This window comes from Rana temporaria, chromosome 8 (assembly GCF_905171775.1).
Source record: "Rana temporaria chromosome 8, aRanTem1.1, whole genome shotgun sequence".
NCBI classification, from domain to species: Eukaryota; Metazoa; Chordata; class Amphibia; order Anura; family Ranidae; genus Rana; species Rana temporaria.
In genome coordinates, this window is record NC_053496.1 from 28,540,600 (window position 1) to 28,561,481 (window position 20,882).

Consider the following 20,882-nt stretch of genomic DNA (forward strand, 5'->3'; position numbering starts at 1 on the left):
ACGACGTGGAACTTTCGAGGGCTCAGGTAAGTAAACTGGGGGGTTGGGGGGCTTGTAAGCATCTGATGTTTTTTCACCTTAATGCATAGGATGCCATCCAGAACGTGGGGAAAGGAAGGAGAGGAAGGTAGAGCGGACCCCCAATCGACCTCCCCAGGATTTCACCAGCCGCACCACCCTGCCAAAGCAAGGGGACTGCTACTTACCCATCCTGCGACCACCGGCTGGAGGCATCCCGGACAAAACCAACACTTAACATGCTGTTTTTCTGCCTAGTCAATCTCACAGAAAGGAGGATAATACCCTAAGGTCAATATGCTGCTGTGTCCATCCATGAACGGAAAATAAATTATATGTTTACATATGTGTGGAGCATTTATAGAATTTCATTGCAATGAAATAAAGCATTTATCATTATATTTGTATTATATATGATTGCTGTGTTTCTCAGACCCTAGTAACAGATATATCAGAGCATTGCTAACACAGCCCAAACTGGCTTTGAATAATCACAAGTAGGTTAGTGGAACAATTCTTAATGGGGATGTGATGTATTGTAAAGATGCATTGAAAAGACCTGTAATCCAATAAAAGTTTAAGGAGAACTTTTGTTGTATTCCATAGATGTAATGCTAGGAAAGTAGAGGTTGGCAGAGGTATCTGTATTATGTTCTTCTAAAGATGCAAGGGTTTAGTGTATTTTGGTTTCATGTTTGATGTGAATGAGATCAAGCTCAGCCTTTCACACTGGTGTGGCTCGAGAGGTGCTTTTCAAGCGCCCCAGTGTGAAAGGGGTCTAAATCTCACATAAAAAGTTAGTGACAAAGGACAGCATGAGCAAACAAATAAAGCAAAAGACATCAGGAAAGATGCAACTGGTAAGAAAACACCTACTTGTAGAGGAGAACAGCCACTGGCATGGTGAATGGGTTCTGATATTTGTCCTCAGTTTCTTCACACAAGGTAGTGAGGTCATACAGTTTTACTATATCGCTACCGCTGGCTGTCAAGAAAAACACACAAAGACCACCACATATGAGTGTCGGTCATCGCACTGTAGACACCAATCATCATAGCTGGAAGATTTTTACTACTGACGCACTGAAGTACGAGTGTGAACCAAATACTGAAAAGGCAATAATGGCAACAGCTCTGATACATTTGAAAAATAATATATCATTATATATACCGTATTTTTCTCTCCATAAGACGCACCTGACCATAAGACGCACACAAGTTTTATAGGAGGAAAACAAGAAAAAAAATATTCTGAACCACATGGTCTCAATGTAGATCTGAATCTTGCAGATTGTGTAATGGTTAACAGCCTCTAAAAGAACCCCATGAATAAGTTGAATATGACGAAACATGTCGGGGGCGTGGCCACATAGTCAGTCTCTGAATAGCTTCTGAACTAACGTGACGTTTGAGTTGTGCAGCAAGTCAAGCTTGACGATCATCTTGGAGCACCTTTGTCTGTACACAATTCTAGATTGGATTGCAGTGTCATTGAGTGGTGAGAACCCCTGGCTGATCGTAGGTCCGCTGTGACCATCTTTCATACCAGCTGAGGAAATTTAAAGGAATACTTGTGTTGCTGGGATTCAATGCTGACATTTCAAGTTTGTTTGCGAGTGCAACCATTGTAGTTTGTGCATGGTGTTTTATTAAAAACTGGCTTTACAGTATCACACTATTGTGCACCTTTTTTTTCTTCTTTTTTCTTATCGTTTATGTTGAACCATTTGGATCGTAATATCGGATATTGAATTCTATCCAACACTTTGGAGTGATTTAAGCTTGTTTGCCAAAGCACGAGAGTGTGAGGCATATAGTTTTGGTGAGTGTCCATTTTGATTGGTGAAGAAATCACTGAACACTTGTGGTGTGGTGGAAGACTGTGAAGACCATCGGAGTATTTACTTTATGAACTATATTTATCTCTCACATTATTTAGTGTGAACGGGTTTTGCTATTAATTCAGCTATCAACTTGCATGTTTGTGATTTTTCATTTATTTGCATTATTATTATTATTATTATTATTAATAATAATTATTATTATTATACAGGATTTATATAGCGCCAACAGTTTGCGCAGCGCTTTACATCAGGGAACACAGTACAGTCACAATACAAATCAATACAGGAGGGATAAGAGGGCCCTGCTCGTTAGAGCTTACAATCTAGAAGGGAGGGTCAAGTGGAACAAAGGGTAGTTAGCTGTGGGGGATGATCAGATGGACTCAAATACAGTTATGTGTGGGAAGGGTAGGCTTCTCTGAAGAGGAGGGTTTTCAGGGATCCTCTAAAAGCTGATAGAGAAGGAGATAGATGGATAGATTGGGGTAAGGAGTTCCATAGGCATGGAGAGGCTCTAGAAAAGTCCTGGAGACGAGCATGGGAGCAGGTGATGAGAGAGCTAGAGAGTAGGAGGTCTTGAGAAGAACGAAGAGAACGTACAGGTTGGTATTTAGAAACTAGGTCAGTGATGTAGCTGGGGGCAGAGTTGTGGATGGCTTTGTAGGTAATTGTTAGTATTTTGAATTTAATTAGTTGGGCGAGCGGAAGCCAGTGGAGGGATTGACAGAGGGGAGTAGCAGAGACAGAGCAGTTGGTAAGGTGGATGAGTCTGGCAGCAGCATTCATGATGGACTGAAGGGGGGATAGAGTATGCAGGGGTAAGCCAATGAGGAGGGAGTTGCAGTAATCGAGGCGAGAGATGACCAGGGAGTGAATTAAGAGTTTTGTGGTGTCGTTGGTTAGAAAGGGGCGTATTTTGGAGTTGCAAAGGTTGCGGCGGCAAGATTTGGACAGTGATTGAACGTGAGGCTTAAAGGAGAGTTCAGAGTCCATTCACTTTATTGAGAAGAATATATTTATTCTGTAAGCGCTGTTAATATTGCTTTTGACACACTTTTCATTTTTCACAGCCTCTAAAAGTTCCATGTAAAAAAGGTAGTTTATTAAATAATTAATCTGGTGATGGGGGATGGCTGGCTGTCACCAACCCTGATCCTGTGTAGAGACAGCGAGATATTCACAGAGGGTGTGAAGGAGGTTCCCACTCTCAAACTGTCAGATGTTTAATATGGGGGGGGGGGTTTGGAGGATCCAGATACTCCAGGGTCAGCCTAGAAAAGCCACATTCCTTTCCCGATGGTCAGGGAGGAGAGGGGGGGGGGGGAGGGACAGTGCTATGCAGTCCGGAGTGGAGGAACAGAGCCAGACAGGTGGCTGATGTCCGTGTCTATACAAGCAGCTGTGCAGCGGCAATCACAGGCAGGCTTAACACACACCGTTCCTGGTGGTCAGAGAGGAGAGGAAAGACAGAGCTGTGCAGTCACAGACAGAGGCACAGAGCCAGGAAGATAGCTTGTATCTGGGTCGGGTCTAGTCAATATTCGCTCCATAAAAGACGCACAGACACTTCCCCCCCATTTTTTTTGGGGGGGGGGGTGCGTCTTATGGAGCGAAAAATACAGTATATTGTGTGTATATATATATATATATATATATATATATATATATATATATATATATATATATATATATATATATATATATATATATATATATATATATATATATATATATAGATAGATAGATAGATAGAGATAGAGACAGAGAGAAAGTGCACATGAACAGAATTAGATCAGTACAAAAACTAACTTTCAAAGTTATCCAGCAAAAAAAAGAGATTTTTAATACAGCTTACCTGTAAAATCTTTTTCTTGGAGTACATCACGGGACACAGAGCGGCATTCATTACTATATGGGTTATATGGAGTACCTTCAGGTGTAGACACTGGCAATCTCAAACAGGAAATGCCCCTCCCTATATAACCCCCTCCCATAGGAGGAGTACCTCAGTTTTGTAGCAAGCAGTATGCCTCCCAAAATGGTCCTCAAAAAAGAGGGGTGGGAGCTCTGTGTCCCGTGATGTACTCCAAGAAAAAGATTTTACAGGTAAGCTGTATTAAAAATCTCTTTTTCTTTATCGTACATCACGGGACACAGAGCGGCATTCATTACTATATGGGATGTCCCAAAGCAATGCTTACAATGAGGGGAGGGAGAACATCTCCAAGACAAAAGGATTTAATTTAGAGATATACTCAAATCATAATAAATCCAACTTAGTTGAGAAAAATAATTTTAAATTTTAAATTTAACTCAAAAAAGAGGAGCCCCCGGAATCCGAGGGTCTCAAACTGCAGCCTGCAGCACTGCCTGCCCGAAGGCAGTATCAGTATTCCTTCTTACGTCCAACTTGTAGAATTTTGTAAACGTGTGGACAGAAGACCAGGTTGCCGCCTTGCAAACTTGAGCCATAGAGATCTGGTGGTGTGCTGCCCAGGAGGCGCCCATGGCTCTAGTAGAATGAGCCTTTAATGATACTGGAGGAGGCAACCCTTTCAAGCCGTAGGCCTGAGTGATTAATTGCTTAATCCACCTAGAAATGGTGGACTTTGCAGCTGCCTGCCCCTTCTTGGGCCCATCCGGTAGAATGAACAGCACATCTGTTTTCCGGATCTTCTTTGTAGCTTTAAGATAGGCCTTCATGGCCCTGACAATATCCAAGGTATGCAGCAACCCTTCCTTTCTGGAAGTAGGTTTAGGGAAGAAGGATGGTAATACCAAATCCTGGTTCAAATGAAAACTGGATATGACCTTCGGTAGGAAGGAAGGATGAGGGCGGAGAACGACCCTGTCCTTATGAAAAACAAGATATGGTTCCTTACAGGATAAGGCTGCCAGCTCCGAAACTCTTCTTGCGGAAACTATGGCAACCAAAAATACTAACTTCCTTGTCAGTAGAACCAAAGGAATATCAGCCAACGGCTCAAACGGTTGTTTCTGTAAACTTGACAGAACAAGATTTAAATCCCACGGACAAAGCGGGGATTTAACTGGAGGTCTAATACGTAAGACCCCTTGAAGGAAGGTCTTAACCAGCGAGTGGGTGGCCAGCGGCCACTGAAACCACACTGACAGAGCAGAAATCTGTCCTTTGATTGTGCTTAATGCCAATCCTTTATCCACTCCTAGCTGGAGAAAACTTAATACTCTATCGATGGTAAATTTGCGAGAAAGCCATCGCTTGGACTCACACCAGCCTACATAGGCCTTCCAGACCCTGTAATAAATCACCCTAGAGACCGGTTTCCTGGCTCTGATTAGGGTAGAGATTACTTTCTGAGACAGACCTCTACCCCTGAGAATCAGGGATTCAGCTTCCAGGCCGTCAAATTTAGATGCCGTAAGGCAGGGTGGAGGATCGGACCTTGCGATAGCAGGTCTGGCCGTAGAGGAAGAGTCCAAGGGTCTCCCACTACCATCCTTAAGATTAGTGAGTACCATGCCCTTCTGGGCCATGCTGGAGCTACCAGGATGACTGGTATGTGCTCCACCCGGATCCTGCGCAGCAGGCGGGGTAGTAACTGGAGCGGGGGAAACGCATAAAGAAGTTTGAACTGATGCCAAGGGCAAACCAACGCATCGGTTCCGCAGGCCATCGGATCCCTTGAGCGGGATATGAACCTGTCTAGTTTCTTGTTGAGTCTCGATGCCATGATATCCACGTCCGGCACTCCCCATCTTTGGCAGAGTGCTTGAAAGACTTGTGGATGCAGAGACCATTCCCCCGGCCATAGAGTCTGGCGGCTTAAGAAGTCCGCCTGAAAGTTGTCCACTCCTGGAATGAATATTGCCGATATGCAGGGCACATGAGCCTCTGCCCATAGGAGAATCAAGCTCACCTCTCTCTGAGCGGCTTGACTCCTGGTTCCCCCTTGGTGATTTATGTATGCCACGGCCGTGGCATTGTCTGATTGAATTCTCACCGGGAACCCCTGCAATTTTGACGTCCAAGCCCTGAGGGCTAGTCGAGCAGCTCTGAGCTCCAAGATGTTGATGGGCAACTGCTTCTCTGGCTTTGCCCAAGTACCTTGGCGAGTGCAACCATCCAAAATTGCTCCCCAGCCCGTCAGGCTGGAGTCTGTGGTCACTATCTTCCAAGCCACTGGGCTGAAAGACTTCCCCTTCAGTAGATTCTGAGGGTCTAACCACCAACACAGACTTTGTCGGACTCTTGATGAGAGCGGCAACGGGATATCCAAGGCCTGTGGCCTTCTGCTCCATGCTGACAGGATGGCTGCCTGTAGGATGCGAGTGTGGCTCTGGGCGTATGGTACCGCCTCGAATGTGGCCACCATCTTGCCTAGTAACCTCATACATAGGCGAATAGTCGGTTCTTTCTTGCTTAGAACCAGTAGGATTAATTCCTTGATGGCTTTTACCTTCCTCAGAGGTAGGAACACTCCTTGTTGTTCTGTGTCTAATCTCATGCCGAGATATTCCAACTGCCTTGTGGGCTGGAAAGCTGACTTTTCTCGATTTAGGACCCAGCCGAACCTCTCGAGGTATTGGACCGTGAGGGCCACTGCTCGCTCCAAGCCGGGAGACGAGTGGTCTATGACTAGGAGGTCGTCCAGGTATGCTAGGATCGTGACCCCTTGGATCCTTAGCTTGGCTAGGATCGGAGCTAGGACCTTCGTGAACACCCGGGGGGCCGTAGCCAACCCGAAGGGAAGCGCCACGAATTGGAAGTGACGCGAAGCCACCATGAAGCGTAGATATCTTTGATGTGGCTGATAAATTGGAACATGAAGGTAGGCATCCTTTATGTCTATGGACGCCATGAAGTCGTCCTTCTGGAGTGTGGCAGCTGCTGACCGCACGGATTCCATCCGAAATGAGCGGATCTTTAGATATGCATTTACCATCTTTAGGTCCAAAATTGGCCTGACATCTCCATTGGGGATGATGAATAGGTTGGAGTAGAAACCCAGCCCCTGTTCCAGGCTGGCCGGAATCCGAGGCGGATCGTTTGGAATCCTCGACTCCTGGAAATGAGGAGGAGGAAACCTTAGGAAATCTAATTTGTAGCCTGTGGCCACGGAAGACCGTACCCACTCGTCGGGAATGCTGGCTTCCCAAATCTCTGAAAAGAGTCGCAGCCTTCCCCCCACCTTCGTGGGTGGGGGCGCCCCTTCATAAGGTTGGCTTGGGGGCTGGTTTTGCTGGTTTGCGAAACCACTGCCTTTTGCCTCTAACAGCCTGTCCTTGTGATTTGCTGTTGAAGCCGAAGTTTGCTTTTGCAGGAGGCCGTCGATACTGCTTGGCATTAGAGGGCCCCTGCCCAGGGGAATACTGTCGTTTAAACGCAGGCCCCTGAACCTTCTTCTTAGTTGGCAAGAGAGTACTCTTGCCGTTTGAAATGGTCTGAATGTATTTATCTAGGTCTTCTCCGAAGAGTCGTCCTCCATGGAAGGGGAACCCTACCAGGAGCTTCTTGCATGGGGGCTCAGCCTCCCAGCTTTTTAACCCTAAGAGTCTTCTCATATGGATAAGGGATAACGATAAACGTGACGCTTGCTGGATAGAATCCTTGATTGCGTCTACCGTAAAACATATGGCCTTAGGGACATCCGAAAATTCTTCTGCCTGCTGGGCAGGAATAAGTTTAAGCATCTGCTTAAATTGATCCGATAATGCTTGAGCGACCCCAATCGCAGCCACAGCTGGCTGTACTACTGCCCCTGCAGTAGTGAAGGAGTTCTTAAGTAGTGCTTCCAAGCACTTATCAACTGGATCCTTGAACACCTGTATGTTTTCTACAGGGCATGTTAACGATTTGTTAACACATGAGATGGCTGCGTCCACTGCAGGAGTAGCCCATCTTTTGGAAAATTTTTCTTCCATAGGATATAGGACAGAGAACTTCTTAGGTGGTAAGAAGATCTTATCTGGCTTGTTCCAATCTTGGAACAAAACTCCCTCTAATAGAGGATGGATCGGAAACACAGCATTGCTTTGAGGCGCCCTCAGTGAGCCCAAAGCTGAAACCGTCGATACCTGGAGATCTGGTACTGGCAAGTTGAATGCCCTATGGACCAAGTCCGACAATCCTTGAATCCACCAGCTCTCCCTCAGGGAGACTGCCCCAGACTCCTCTGTATCCGGATCTTCGATCCCTGAACCTACTTGGTCCTTGTCCAAGAGGTCGTCCAATTCCCCTGAGGAAAGGACCTCCTCTTCTGAGGGTCCGCGCTCGGGCGACGGAGATCTATTCCGCTTACTGCCCCGCATAGCTGCGGCTATCATTTTACCCATGCTTTTCTGCATCTCTTTTAAAGAGGTGAGTAATACCTCCTCCATGACCATCTTAGGGTTGGACTGACCCGCGTCAGCTCCAGCCCCAGATCCCGATGGCCCCAAGGCTCCCTGTGGGGAAAGCAGCGGCATAGCATTGTCCGAGACCTCAGACTCTCTGGGGGAATCCCCACCTCTTGTACCCTTGTTTTTTGATGCCATGGTACAATACCGAGGTACACCTGCTACTTATTGGTACCTGGGACTTATAAATAGTTAAATGCCCAAACACCTGTTTGGGGGATAAAAAATGCTTCCTCTCCCCTAGATGACACTTTTTTTTTTTTTTTTTTCAAATCTAGGAAAGAAAAAACATTCTGTCCCCCTGAGTAGTATTGCAAGAAAAACTATGAGATGGAAAAGAAACAGCCTATTCCTAGGCTTGAAAACAGTCTTTCTGAAGACTGCAATATTCTTTCTGGCCACTGTGTGTCCTCGGCGCCCCGTGCTTGCCGTTCTGGTCTTTCCTCCTCAGTTCCAAAGTATTGAATGAGCTATATGGAACAAACAAGGAAGGGCCGCCCCTTCCTTAAGCCACTGACCCGCCCTTCCCCCCCAGCAATCTCAAACAGGAAATGCCCCTCCCGACAGGGGGGGGGTGGGGTTGGGAGGAAGGGACCTCTCTGCTCCAGCAAACTGCAGCCTGCAACCATGAGGAGGTCAGCGTTTTGCCTGCTTTGCAGGCCGTGAGGAGGAAGACTGAATGGAGCATCGCCTGGAGGCTTGCAGGTAAGCACAGCTCTCTGACACACACATATACTTTTATATCACACAGGCCCCACTCAATGCTTTTCCAACACTACAAGGGAGGTCACATCTTATGGGGAATAATACATATAGAGCCATCCTATCTTTATGATATGTGACTAGTTTGCCAGATGCAGTGCATAACTTTAGGCATGTCCCCTGTGACCCCCCAGAAAAAACCTGCTAAGAACCAAGTTCCGCAAGTTTTCCCCTCACTTACCTGCTCCATGCCGCAGGACTTTGCCAAGCAAGAGGCCCAATCTTCCCCCATCTCCGTGGGGCTGTCTAGACCTTCAGGCCCTGGGTTCCTATGAAGGATCCACTGTCCTGGGCCCATATAGCACTCTGGCAACAGAAACATTAGGCACCCAAAGGTTTCTAAGTTCTGGGCCCAGGGTCCAGCTCTCTAAAAAGAAAAGCATTATGGGCTATACCCCAAGGGTTTGGGGTCCGGTTACTGACCACTTTAGCGCTGAGGCTTTTTTGGACAGAACCGGTTAGCTCACCTAATCCCAAGGATGTGGAGGCAAGCTAAACCATGACTAACACCTAAGACACTGGCGGAAAAACTGAGGTACTCCTCCTATGGGAGGGGGTTATATAGGGAGGGGCATTTCCTGTTTGAGATTGCCAGTGTCTACACCTGAAGGTACTCCATATAACCCATATAGTAATGAATGCCGCTCTGTGTCCCGTGATGTACGATAAAGAAATCTTAAACCGTTTCAATGACTCTGGTTGTTGTTGTATACATTTGCAGACACCAAAATGGAGTTCCCAGCTAGGGGAGGTACAGCAACACTCCAGGAGCTCAGACATCTTTACAAAGCAGCTGAAGATTTCTATAGCTGCTTTTTTTTTTAAGATTTGGCGTAGACACATACTGGAAGTCAAAAGTCCCGTACACACGATCAGACTTTTTGACAACAAACCTCCGTCGGACCCGTTTTTGCAGACAATCCGACCGTGTGTACGCTCCATTGGACTAACTTTTTCGCTTTTTCATTGGACAAATGTTCGCTGTGTGAACAGACAAACTTTCCGGCAACAAATGTCCTACGTCGGCTAAGCCGATCGTGTGTACACAAGTCCATCGGACAAAAGTTTAAAGTACAAACACGCATGCTCAGAACCAATGCTAAAGATCAGACAATAGCAGAAATTACCCAAAGGGTGGCGGCAAAGAGCAGAAAAACCACGTAGTGCATCCATTACGTCACTACGTCCTATCGAGTGTATGCATACCAAGTTCACAGACAACGCCCTTCGGAGAAAAATCCACAGAAAAGTCAGTTGGAAGTCCGATCGCGTGTATGAGGCTTTAGAATGCTTTGTAAAGCCGATGTCTGGACTTCTGGTGTGTTACTGTACCTTTAAAACGCCCTGCCCATTGAAATGAATGAGCAGAGCTTCCAAAGTGCCTGAAAAGTGATACGGAAGCACAGCAACACAGGAGCTTTTGTCCCTTCTTTGGGGTTAAAAGCTTTCCGCTATTGGCAGAAAAGCGCTGCTTAAACTGCGGTAAAGCGCTGCTAAAACGAGAGGCGCTTTACTGCTAGGGTGGCCCCAGTGTGAAAGGGGTCTTAGTCATTTCAAAAACCAAAAAAAAAAAAAAAAAAAAAAAAAAAAAAAAAAAAATTTCAAAAACCACATAAAAAAAAAAAAAAATGGGACAACCTGCAACATATACTTGGTACCCTGAAGGACAGGAGGCATTAAAGTGGATGTAAACCCTCCATTCACCCAGTGAAGTGAACAGCCTCAGATGATACACAGAGATTAACCAAATCTCCCTACATAGGATTTACATGTATATCTGCTGTCTTCACATTTATATACTGTTTAGAAAGTTGAGAATGTGTTAGGAAATTTTCTCTTCCTGGTTAACACAGAGTGTAATGTCTGGGCATACAGCCAAGAGAGCTAACATTTCTGATTGGAGGAAAGGCTCACATAGGCCTCATAGGCAGAGACTCTCAGAGCCTTTTTGTAATAGGAGCTTCTCTCTGCTACTCTATTTTAGCAAACTCATTTGACAAAAGATTCAGGCTGCTTTTGTCTAAAAAGTCACAAAATATGTCAGGAGTTCTCAGGCTGATAACAGAGGAACCATTCAGAAGAGAGCTATAAGACTTGGCTCAGGGCTCAAAATTTCAAGTCCTGAGCTACTAGCCAGGCCTCAAGGGTTACTCGCCACCAGCTGCCCCACCCAGCGCGCCCCTAAACACGCCCTCATAAATCTCATGAAATGACACTTAAATGTTTTATGCAGAATTAAGTTATAAAAATAAATATTAACAACTGTATCCATGCCAACCAATGCAGGCTGCTTATGCCCACCAAATGCAGCCCGTGTCCACCATGCAGCCTGTGTTTACGAAATGCAGCCCGTGTCCACCATGCAGCCCTTCTGGTTCCTGTGTGCAGGGGAGGAGAGGAACAGGAGAGCCGCCCGGATGTTTAGAGCGCAGAGCGGGGAACACAGGATAACCGTTTTCATTTTACTTGCCATGTTCCCGCCACTCGTCATATTCAGCCCCGCCCCCTGGCCGGGGAACTTTGATTGACAGATCACCATCACCAGGATTGGACGGGTGATCTGTCTATCAAAGTTCCGGGATCAGGAGGCAGGGCTGGATCTGATAGCGAGCAGCGGGGAACACATCTAGAATGAAAACCGTTATGCTGTGTTCCCCGCACTGCGCTCTAAACATCCGGACTCTTCCCCCTCCGCGGTCACTGGGAGAAGGACTCCCATTACACACAGGCTGCCGGTGGTGCTCGCCGCCCCGGCTCCCAGGCAGCCCTTCCTCGCCAGACCTCAAAATCCACTCGCAAAATGCGAGCAGGCGAGTGGATTTTTTGAGGGCTGACTTAGCTCATTGAAAAGAGATAACAAAATACTGCAGATAGATGTGCCCAGCTCAAATTTCATGAATCGGTTTACATCCACTTTAAAGAACAGTTTCCTGAAATTTCTTTTAGGATTATCAATCAAGCAGCCATAATATTCTTGTAATGTATTACCTTTAAACAGCCAGTAGGTGTGACCTTCTTTGGTGCAGTTAGACTTCAGAAATGACAGGATATTCTGCGCTATGTCTTTAATCACCTTGGTTGAAAAGTTGGAGTTCTCCAAATTTGGGATATCTTCTGTTTTAATCATCTCGTATTTCTGTAAAAAGATAAAAAAAATTATGTTAGGCTATCTGCTACATCTGAAATGTGATTGGAGTGTGTCCAGCCATAACAAAGTGGGAAGGGAATAGTACCTCTATCATACTTTTACTGCATACAGGGGATCAATTAGATTTCTTATGTCCTGTCATGTGACATGCGTTTCACCAGACAGAAGTGGGGAATAATCTTCAGGTACACAGCATTAAAAAGCCGACTGAAGTTCTAGGCTTCCCCTACTCTACTTAACCACTTAAGAACCGCCTCACGCAGATATACGTCGGCAGAGTGGCACGGCTGGGCATATTCACGTACCTGTACGTCTCCTTTAAGATGCCCAGCTGTGGGCGGCGCGTTCGCGACCCGGTCCTGAGCTCCGTGCCCGCGGGACCCGATCGCAGCAGGTGTCCCGCGATCGGGTCACAGAGCTGAAGAACAGGGAGAGGTAAGTGTAAACAAACCTTTCTCCATTCTTCTTAGTGGCAGTGTCACTGATCGCCTGTTCCCTGTCAGCGGGACAGACGATCAGTGATGTGTCATGCCAGGCCATGCCCCTACACAGTAAGAATCACTTCCTAGGGAACACTTAACCCCTTCAGCGCCCCCTAGTGGTTAACCCCTTCACTGTCAGTGTCATTTTCACAGTAATCAGTGCATTTTTATAGCACTAATTACTGTGAAAATGACAATGGTCCCGAAATGGTGTCAAAAGTGTCCACCATAATGTCGTAGTCACGATAAAAAAAAAAAAAAAAAACACCACACACACACACACACGTCATAAAACTATCCCCTATTTTGTAGACGCTATAACTTTTGCGCAAACCGATCAATAAACTCTTATTGAATTTTTTTTTACCAAAAATATGTAGAAGAATACATATCGGCCTAAAATGAGGAAAAAATATTTTTTTATATATTTTTTGGAGATATTTATTTATAGCAAAAATGAAAAAATATTGAATTTTTTTTTAATTGTCGCTCTATTTTTGTTTATAGCGCAAAAAATAAAAACCGCAGAGGTGATCAAATACCACAAAAAGAAAGCTCTATTTGTGAAAAAAAAAAAAAAAAGGATGCCAATTTTGTTTGTTTGTCGCACGACCGCGCAATTGTCAGTTAAAGCGACGCAGTGATGAATCGCAAAAAGTGGCCCGGGGCTAAAGCGGTTAAAGAATAAAAAAAGAAGATTATATATAATCCCTATATAATAATAATAATAATAATAATAATAATAATAATAATAATAGGGATTATATTTATCTGTCTGCCTTGCCATAGATCTTTTCAATTTTAAAGAGCAAATAAGTACCTGACACTGATGACAACCATTTTGTCAGGCAAGAAGTGAAGCAAAATCATATACAACCAACAATGCATGTTTGTAACATTTTAAATATCCATATAAGATATAAATGCATAATAACCGAGCTTGCTCTCTTCCAAAGCATTGCTATAATTGTACGCAGTGTATAAACAGTTTACATCTTACCTGTACGATGCCGTTCACATGGAAGCACATGACAAGTTCTGGTACGTTACAGATCAGATTGTCCAGCCAGTAATCAATCCCAGTCAGCACATTGATTGGTTTATTATTATCCCTAAAAAAAATCACAAAACCCAGTTTAAGATTTCACTTGTGAGAAAAGAAAACTTGTCATTCTGTGGCATAATACAGTGAAATCAAAAAGCTCTCAAGAGAAAATCAATGCCAATGAAAACATATCCATCTATATCAGTGGTTCTCAACCTTCTAGTCCCGTGACCCCTTGATAAAATTTCCCAAGTTGTAGGGACCCCGAACAGTAAAATTATTTTCATAGCGTGGGTTGAAAGCACCCAAGGCAAGACAAGTAATGTGCGCCCCTAACCCGCGGACATTTAGCTCTTCCTGAGTGCCTTCCACTCGTACAATATTAAAACCCCTTATAGTACATTTTAGGATGTACCACTTTTTCTCTTTGTTCACCTTTCTTTCCCTTTTATCTCTCTCAATCCTAATTTCTTGTTTTTTTCCCCTCCATCCCTCTCTCTGTCTTTCTTGCTCTCTCTTTTTTTTTTCCCCTTTCTCTCCCTTTTTCTTTGTTCCCCCCTTCCTGGGTGAACAGTGCAGGCTTCAGGAACAGCCCAGGATTTGGTGACCCCTGGCAAATCATCATTTGACCCCCAGGTTGAGAACCACCGATCTATATCCATATACAGTAAAACCTTGGATTGCAAGCATCATTCGTTCCGGAAACATGCTTGTAATCCAAAGCATGTGTATATCAAAGCAAATTTCCCCATAGGAAATAATGGAAACTCAAATGATTTGTTCCACAACCATTTATCCATAGGTCCTTCATATAGTCCAAATAAAAAAATAATAGCAATCCGATTGTGCAACCATAAAATGTCCATCCACAAATGAAAGCCTCCACAAGGGGATAAGCCGCAAAATCCATCAGGAGCTACAGAGTATAAAAGAGAAATTAAAGGCATTAAAAACAGAGGTTTATTTGCATGTATTTGCAAATACCTGTGTGAGCTGCAGGCCGCGTCAAGGCACTCCGTGTACTGCAGTCCTAACTATGAATTTTAAAGTCTCCTAAATAGGAGCACAGGAGTGCTAATCAATATATAGGGGGCATGTGATCACCTAAACCCACCCCTACCTATTGTTGGTCTAGCAAAAAACAAAATAAATGCAAGAGTGGAACCAAACATGCAACATGCAAACAAAGGGATTTTTAATACAGCTTACCTGTAAAATCCTTTTCTTGGAGTACATCACGGGACACAGAGCGGCATATTCATTACTATGTGGGTTATATGGAGTACCTTCAGTTGATGGACACTGGCAATCTCAAACAGGAAGTGCCCCTCCCTATATAACCCCCTCCCATAGGAGGAGTACCTCAGTTTTGTAGCAAGCAGTATGCCTCCCAAAATGGTCCCCATAAGAGGGGTGGGAGCTCTGTGTCCCGTGATGTACTCCAAGAAAAGGATTTTACAGGTAAGCTGTATTAAAAATCCCTTTTTCTTTCTCGTACATCACGGGACACAGAGCGGCATATTCATTACTATGTGGGATGTCCCAAAGCAATGCTTACAATGAGGGGAGGGAGAACATCTTCCCAAGACAAAAGGATTTAATTTAGAGATATACTTAAATCATAATAAATCCAACTTAGTTGAGAAAAAATAATTTTAAATTTTAAATTTAACTCAAAAGGGAGCCCCCGGAATCCGAGGGTCTCAAACTGCAGCCTGCAGTACTGCCTGCCCAAAGGCTGTATCAGTATTCCTTCTTACGTCCAACTGGTAGAATTTTGTAAATGTGTGGACAGAAGACCAGGTTGCCGCCTTGCAAACTTGAGCCATAGAGATCTGGTGGTGTGCTGCCCAGGAGGCGCCCATGGCCCTAGTAGAATGAGCCTTTAATGATAACGGAGGAGGCAACCCTTTCAAGCCGTAGGCCTGAGAGATTAACTGTTTAATCCATCTCGAGATGGTGGATTTTGCAGCTGCCTGCCCCTTCTTGGGCCCATCCGGTAAAATGAACAACACATCTGTTTTCCGGATCTTCTCTGTAGCTTTAAGATAGGCCCTGACAATATCCAAGGTATGCAGCAACCCTTCCTTTCTGGAAGTAGGTTTAGGGAAGAAGGATGGTAATACCAAATCCTGGTTTAGATGAAAACTGGATATAACCTTCGGTAGGAAGGAAGGATGAGGGCGGAGAACGACCTTGTCCTTATGTAAAATAAGATATGGTTCCTTACAGGATAAGGCTGCCAGTTCTGATACTCTTCTGGCGGAAACTATGGCTACCAAAAATACAAACTTCCTTGTTAGTAAAACCAAAGGAATTTCAGCCAACGGCTCAAAAGGTTGTTTCTGTAAACTTGACAGAACAAGATTTAAATCCCACGGACAAAGCGGGGATTTAACTGGAGGATTAATACGTAAGACCCCTTGAAGGAAGGTCTTAACTAGCGAGTGGGTGGCCAGCGGCCGCTGAAACCACACTGACAAAGCTGAAATCTGTCCTTTGATTGTGCTTAATGCCAGTCCTTTATCCACTCCTAGCTGGAGAAAACTTAATACTCTATCGATGGTAAATTTGCGAGAAAGCCATCGCTTGGACTCACACCAGCCTACATAGGCCTTCCAGACCCTGTAATAAATCACCCTAGAGACCGGTTTCCTGGCTCTGATTAGGGTAGAGATTACTTTCTGAGACAGACCTCTACCCCTGAGAATCAGGGATTCAGCTTCCAGGCCGTCAAATTTAGATGCCGTAAGGCAGGGTGGAGGATCGGACCTTGCGATAGCAGGTCTGGCCGTAGAGGAAGAGTCCAAGGGTCTCCCACTACCATCTTCAGGATTAGTGAATACCATGCCCTTTTGGGCCATGCTGGAGCTACCAGGATGACTGGTATGTGCTCCACCCTGATCCTGCGCAGCAGGCGGGGTAGTAACTGGAGCGGGGGAAATGCATAAAGAAGTTTGAACTGATGCCAAGGGCAAACTAACGCATCGGTTCCGCAGGCTCTGGGATCCCTTGTGCGGGACATGAACCTGTCTAGCTTCTTGTTTAGTCTCGATGCCATGATATCCACGTCCGGCACTCCCCACTTCTGGCAGAGTGTCTGAAAGACCTGTGGATGCAGAGACCACTCCCCCGGCAATAGAGTCTGGCGACTTAAGAAGTCCGCCTGTAGGTTGTCCACTCCGGGAATGAATATAGCCGATATGCAGGGCACATGGGCTTCTGCCCACAAGAAAATCAAGCTCACTTCTTTCTGATCGGCTTGACTCTTGGTTCCCCCTTGGTGATTTATGTATGCCACCGCCGTGGCATTGTCCGATTGTATTCTCACCGGGAACCCCTGCAGTTTGGACGTCCAAGCCCTGAGGGCTAGTCGGGCAGCTCTGAGCTCCAAGATATTGATGGGCAACTGCTTCTCTGCCGCTGCCCAAGTGCCCTGGCGAGTGCAACCATCCAAAATTGCTCCCCAGCCGATCAGGCTGGCGTCTGTGGTTACTATCTTCCAGGTCACAGGACTGAACGTCTTTCCCTTCAGGAGATTCTGAGGGTTTAACCACCAAGATAGACTTTGCCGGACTCTTGGTGAGAGTGGCAAAGGAATCTCCAAGGCCTGAGGCCTCTTGCTCCATGCTGACAGGATGGCTGCCTGCAGGATGCGAGTGTGGCTCTGAGCATACGGTACCGCCTCGAAGGTGGCCACCATCTTGCCTAGTAGCCGCATACATAGGCGAACAGTTGGCTTTCTCTTGCTCAGAACTATTTGTATTAGCTCTTTGATGGCCTTGACCTTTAATAGAGGTAGGAACACCCTCTGTTGTTCTGTATCCAATCTCATGCCGAGATATTCCAGCTGCCTTGTGGGCCGAAATGCTGATTTGTCTCGATTTAGGACCCAGCCGAACCTCTCGAGGTACTGAACCGTGAGGGCGACTGCTCGTTCCAGGCCAGGAAACGAGTGGTCTACGACCAAGAGGTCGTCCAGGTAAGCTAGGACCGTGACCCCTTGGGTCCTTAGATTGGTTAGGATTGGGGCTAGGACCTTCGTGAATACCCGGGGGGGCGTAGCCAACCCGAAGGGGAGCGCCACAAATTGGAAATGACGCTGAGCCACCGAGAAGCGTAGAAATACCGGATGTGGCTGAAAAATTGGCACATGAAGGTAAGCATCCTTTATGTCTATGGACGCCATGAAGTCGTCCTTCTGGAGCACGGCGACAGCTGACCGAATAGTTTCCATCCGGAATGAGCGGACCTTTAGGTACGCATTTACTCCCTTTAAGTCCAAAATTGGCCTGACATCGCCGTTGGGCTTTGGGATGATAAACAGGTTGGAGTAGAACCCCAAGCCCTGTTCCTGGACTGGTACTTCTACTATCACCTTCTGGCACAGCAGATGATTCAATGCCGCCATCAACGCGGCTCCCTTCACCGGGTCGCCTGGTACTCTTGACTCCTGGTAATGAGGAGGAGGGAATTCTGAAAATTCTAGTTTGTAGCCCGTGGCCACGGAAGACCGTACCCAGCAGTCGGGAATGCTGGCCTCCCAAACTTCTGCAAAGAGACGTAGCCTTCCCCCCACCATCGTGGGTGGGGGCGCCCCTTCATAAGGCCGACTTGGGGGCTGGCTTCGCAGGCTTGCGGTACCACTGCTTCTTGCCCCCAGTGGCTTGGCCTTGTGGCTTATTGTTAAAGCCTGATCTTGCAGGAGGCCGTCGATACTGTCTGGTATTAGAGGGCCCCTGTCCCGGGGAGGGCTGGCGCTTAAACGTGGGCCCTCTGGCTTTCTTCTTGACTGGCAAGAGAGTGCTTTTGCCGCTAGATATAGTCTAAATATATCTATCCAGATCTTCTCCGAAGAGTCGTCCTCCATGGAAACCCTACCAGGAGCTTTTTGCATGGGGGCTCAGCCTCCCAACTCTTCAACCATAAGAGCCTTCTCATATGGATTAGAAATAAGGATAAACGTGATGCCTGCTGGATGGAGTCCTTGATAGCATCCAACGTAAAGCGTATAGCCCTCGGTATATCCGAAAATTCCTCTGCCTGCTGGGCAGGGATAAGTTTAAGCATTTGCTTAGTCTTATCTGATAATGCTTGGGTAATTCCAATAGCAGCTACAGCGGGCTGAACTATCGCCCCTGCTGAAGTAAAGGAGGCTTTCAGTAATGTTTCCAAGCGTTTATCAACCGGATCCTTAAACACCTGTACGTTTTCCACCGGACAAGTTAAAGATTTGTTCACATAGGAGATGGCTGCGTCCACCGCCGGGGGCGCCCATCTTTTGGAGAATTTCTCCTCCATAGGATATAAAACAGAGAATTTTTTAGGTGGTAAAAAGACTCTATCTGGCTTAATCCAATCCTGAAACATGACCTCCTCGAGTAGAGGATGGATCGGGAAAACTGCGTTGCTTTGAGGCGTTCTTAAAGAGCCTAAAGCTGAAACCGCCGATACTTGAGGTTCTGGTATGGGTAACTTAAATGCCTCATGGACCATGTCCGTTAAGGCCTGAACCCACAAACTTTCCCCTTGGGAGGCTGAACCAGACCCCTCAGTATCCAGATCCTCGATCTCTGAACCACCCTGGTCCAAAGCGTCAAGTCTATCCAATTCCCCTAGGGAAAGGATTTCTGTGTCTGAGGGTTCTTGCTCGGGTGACGGAGACCTAGTCCGCTTTCTACCCGATATAGCTTTAGCTATTCTTTTTGCCATTCTTTTCTCTAGTTCTCCTAAAGAAACAGCAAGCACCCTCTCAGTGACAAAGCCGGGGTTGGACTGACCTGGATCAGCCCCAGCACCAGATCCCCCAGGTCCCATCAAGGCGTGCCCTGATATGTCCTGTGGGGAGAGCAGCGGCATAGCCGTGTCTGAGCCCTCGGATTTTGCGGGGGAATCCCCACCCCTTGTACCCTCTGACCCAGAAGGCATGGTACAATACCGAGGTACACCTGCTATCACCCAGCCACAGACGTAGCTAAGGGGATCTGTCAGTTTGGGAGCGATAGAGACTAACGCCCAAACTGAGAAGGGAGATCAACAGTTCTTTCCCTTCTTCTTTTTCCTTTTTTTTTTTTTTTTTTTGAAGAGGAAAAGAAACCACTCTGTCTCCCACTAAGTATTGCCAATAGCCATCTGCTGAAAAAAGGAAAAGAAAACCTATCTGTAGGTTTGACAGTCCTTAGAAAAAACTGCAATTCTTCCTTTCGCCACCGGGTGTCCTCGGCGTGCTCCGCTCTGTGTCCTCCTCTCTTCTAGCTCAGGATAACACTGAGCTCTTGGCAGCTAATGGAAGGACCTCCCCTTCCTTTATTTGTGATTCGCCGCCCACCGGGACGCGCCCCCACCACGGAAACGGCGCGAAAATCGTTTATATCTCGGGCACGCGCGCGCGCCCGTCGGCGGGGGCCATCACACATGGAGGAGGACGGAGCAGCGCAGGCACCCAGGCAGGTAAGCCCTTTAGGTAGGTCACAGACCTCCTTTTAGCATGGGAAAAGACTCCCCTCTTACAGAGATCCCACACCTAGCGCCAGCAGCCCAGCTAAACAACACTTACCAGGGAGGTCACATATTACTGGGGAAAAAAGATTGAATCATCCTGTCTCTGTCATAGACATAGTGATTCCTTGCCAATGCAGAGCATACCCAGGCCTGTCCCCCTGTGCACCTCCTGTAGGGAACCTGCTAAGAACCAAGTTCCGCAAGCTCCCCCAATACTTACCTGCTCCATGCCGCAGGACTTTTGCACAGCAAGAGGTCCAATCTTCCCCCATCTCCGTGGGTGGCGTCTAGACCTTCAGGCCCTGGGTTCCTATGAAGGAGCCACTGTCCTGGGCCCATATAGCACCCTGGCAACAGAAACATTAGGCCCCCAAAGGTTTCTAAGTTCTGGGCCCAGGGTCCAGCTCTCTGAACAGAAAGCATTATGGGCTACACCCCAATGGTTTGGGGTCCGGTTGCTGACCACTTTAGCACTGAGGCCTTTGGACAGAACCGGTTAGCCCACCTTAATCCCAAGGATGTGGAGGTAAGCTAAACCATGACCAACACCTAAGACACTGGCGAAAAAACTGAGGTACTCCTCCTATGGGAGGGGGTTATATAGGGAGGGGCACTTCCTGTTTGAGATTGCCAGTGTCCATCACCTGAAGGTACTCCATATAACCCACATAGTAATGAATATGCCGCTCTGTGTCCCGTGATGT

General features: G+C 46.4%; 1 protein-coding gene across 1 annotated transcript in view; it reads right to left on the reverse strand.

Moving 5' to 3' along the window:
* Window positions 1-20,882, reverse strand: part of EDRF1 (erythroid differentiation regulatory factor 1) — a 103,324-nt gene that overhangs the window by 65,232 nt on the left and 17,210 nt on the right. The window contains exons 8-10 of the mRNA XM_040361442.1: window positions 13,633-13,744; window positions 11,991-12,138; window positions 895-1,003 (exon numbers count right to left, since the gene is read on the reverse strand). Of these exons, the coding sequence (XP_040217376.1) occupies window positions 895-1,003; window positions 11,991-12,138; window positions 13,633-13,744 (369 nt within the window). The remainder of the gene's footprint in view (window positions 1-894; window positions 1,004-11,990; window positions 12,139-13,632; window positions 13,745-20,882) is intronic.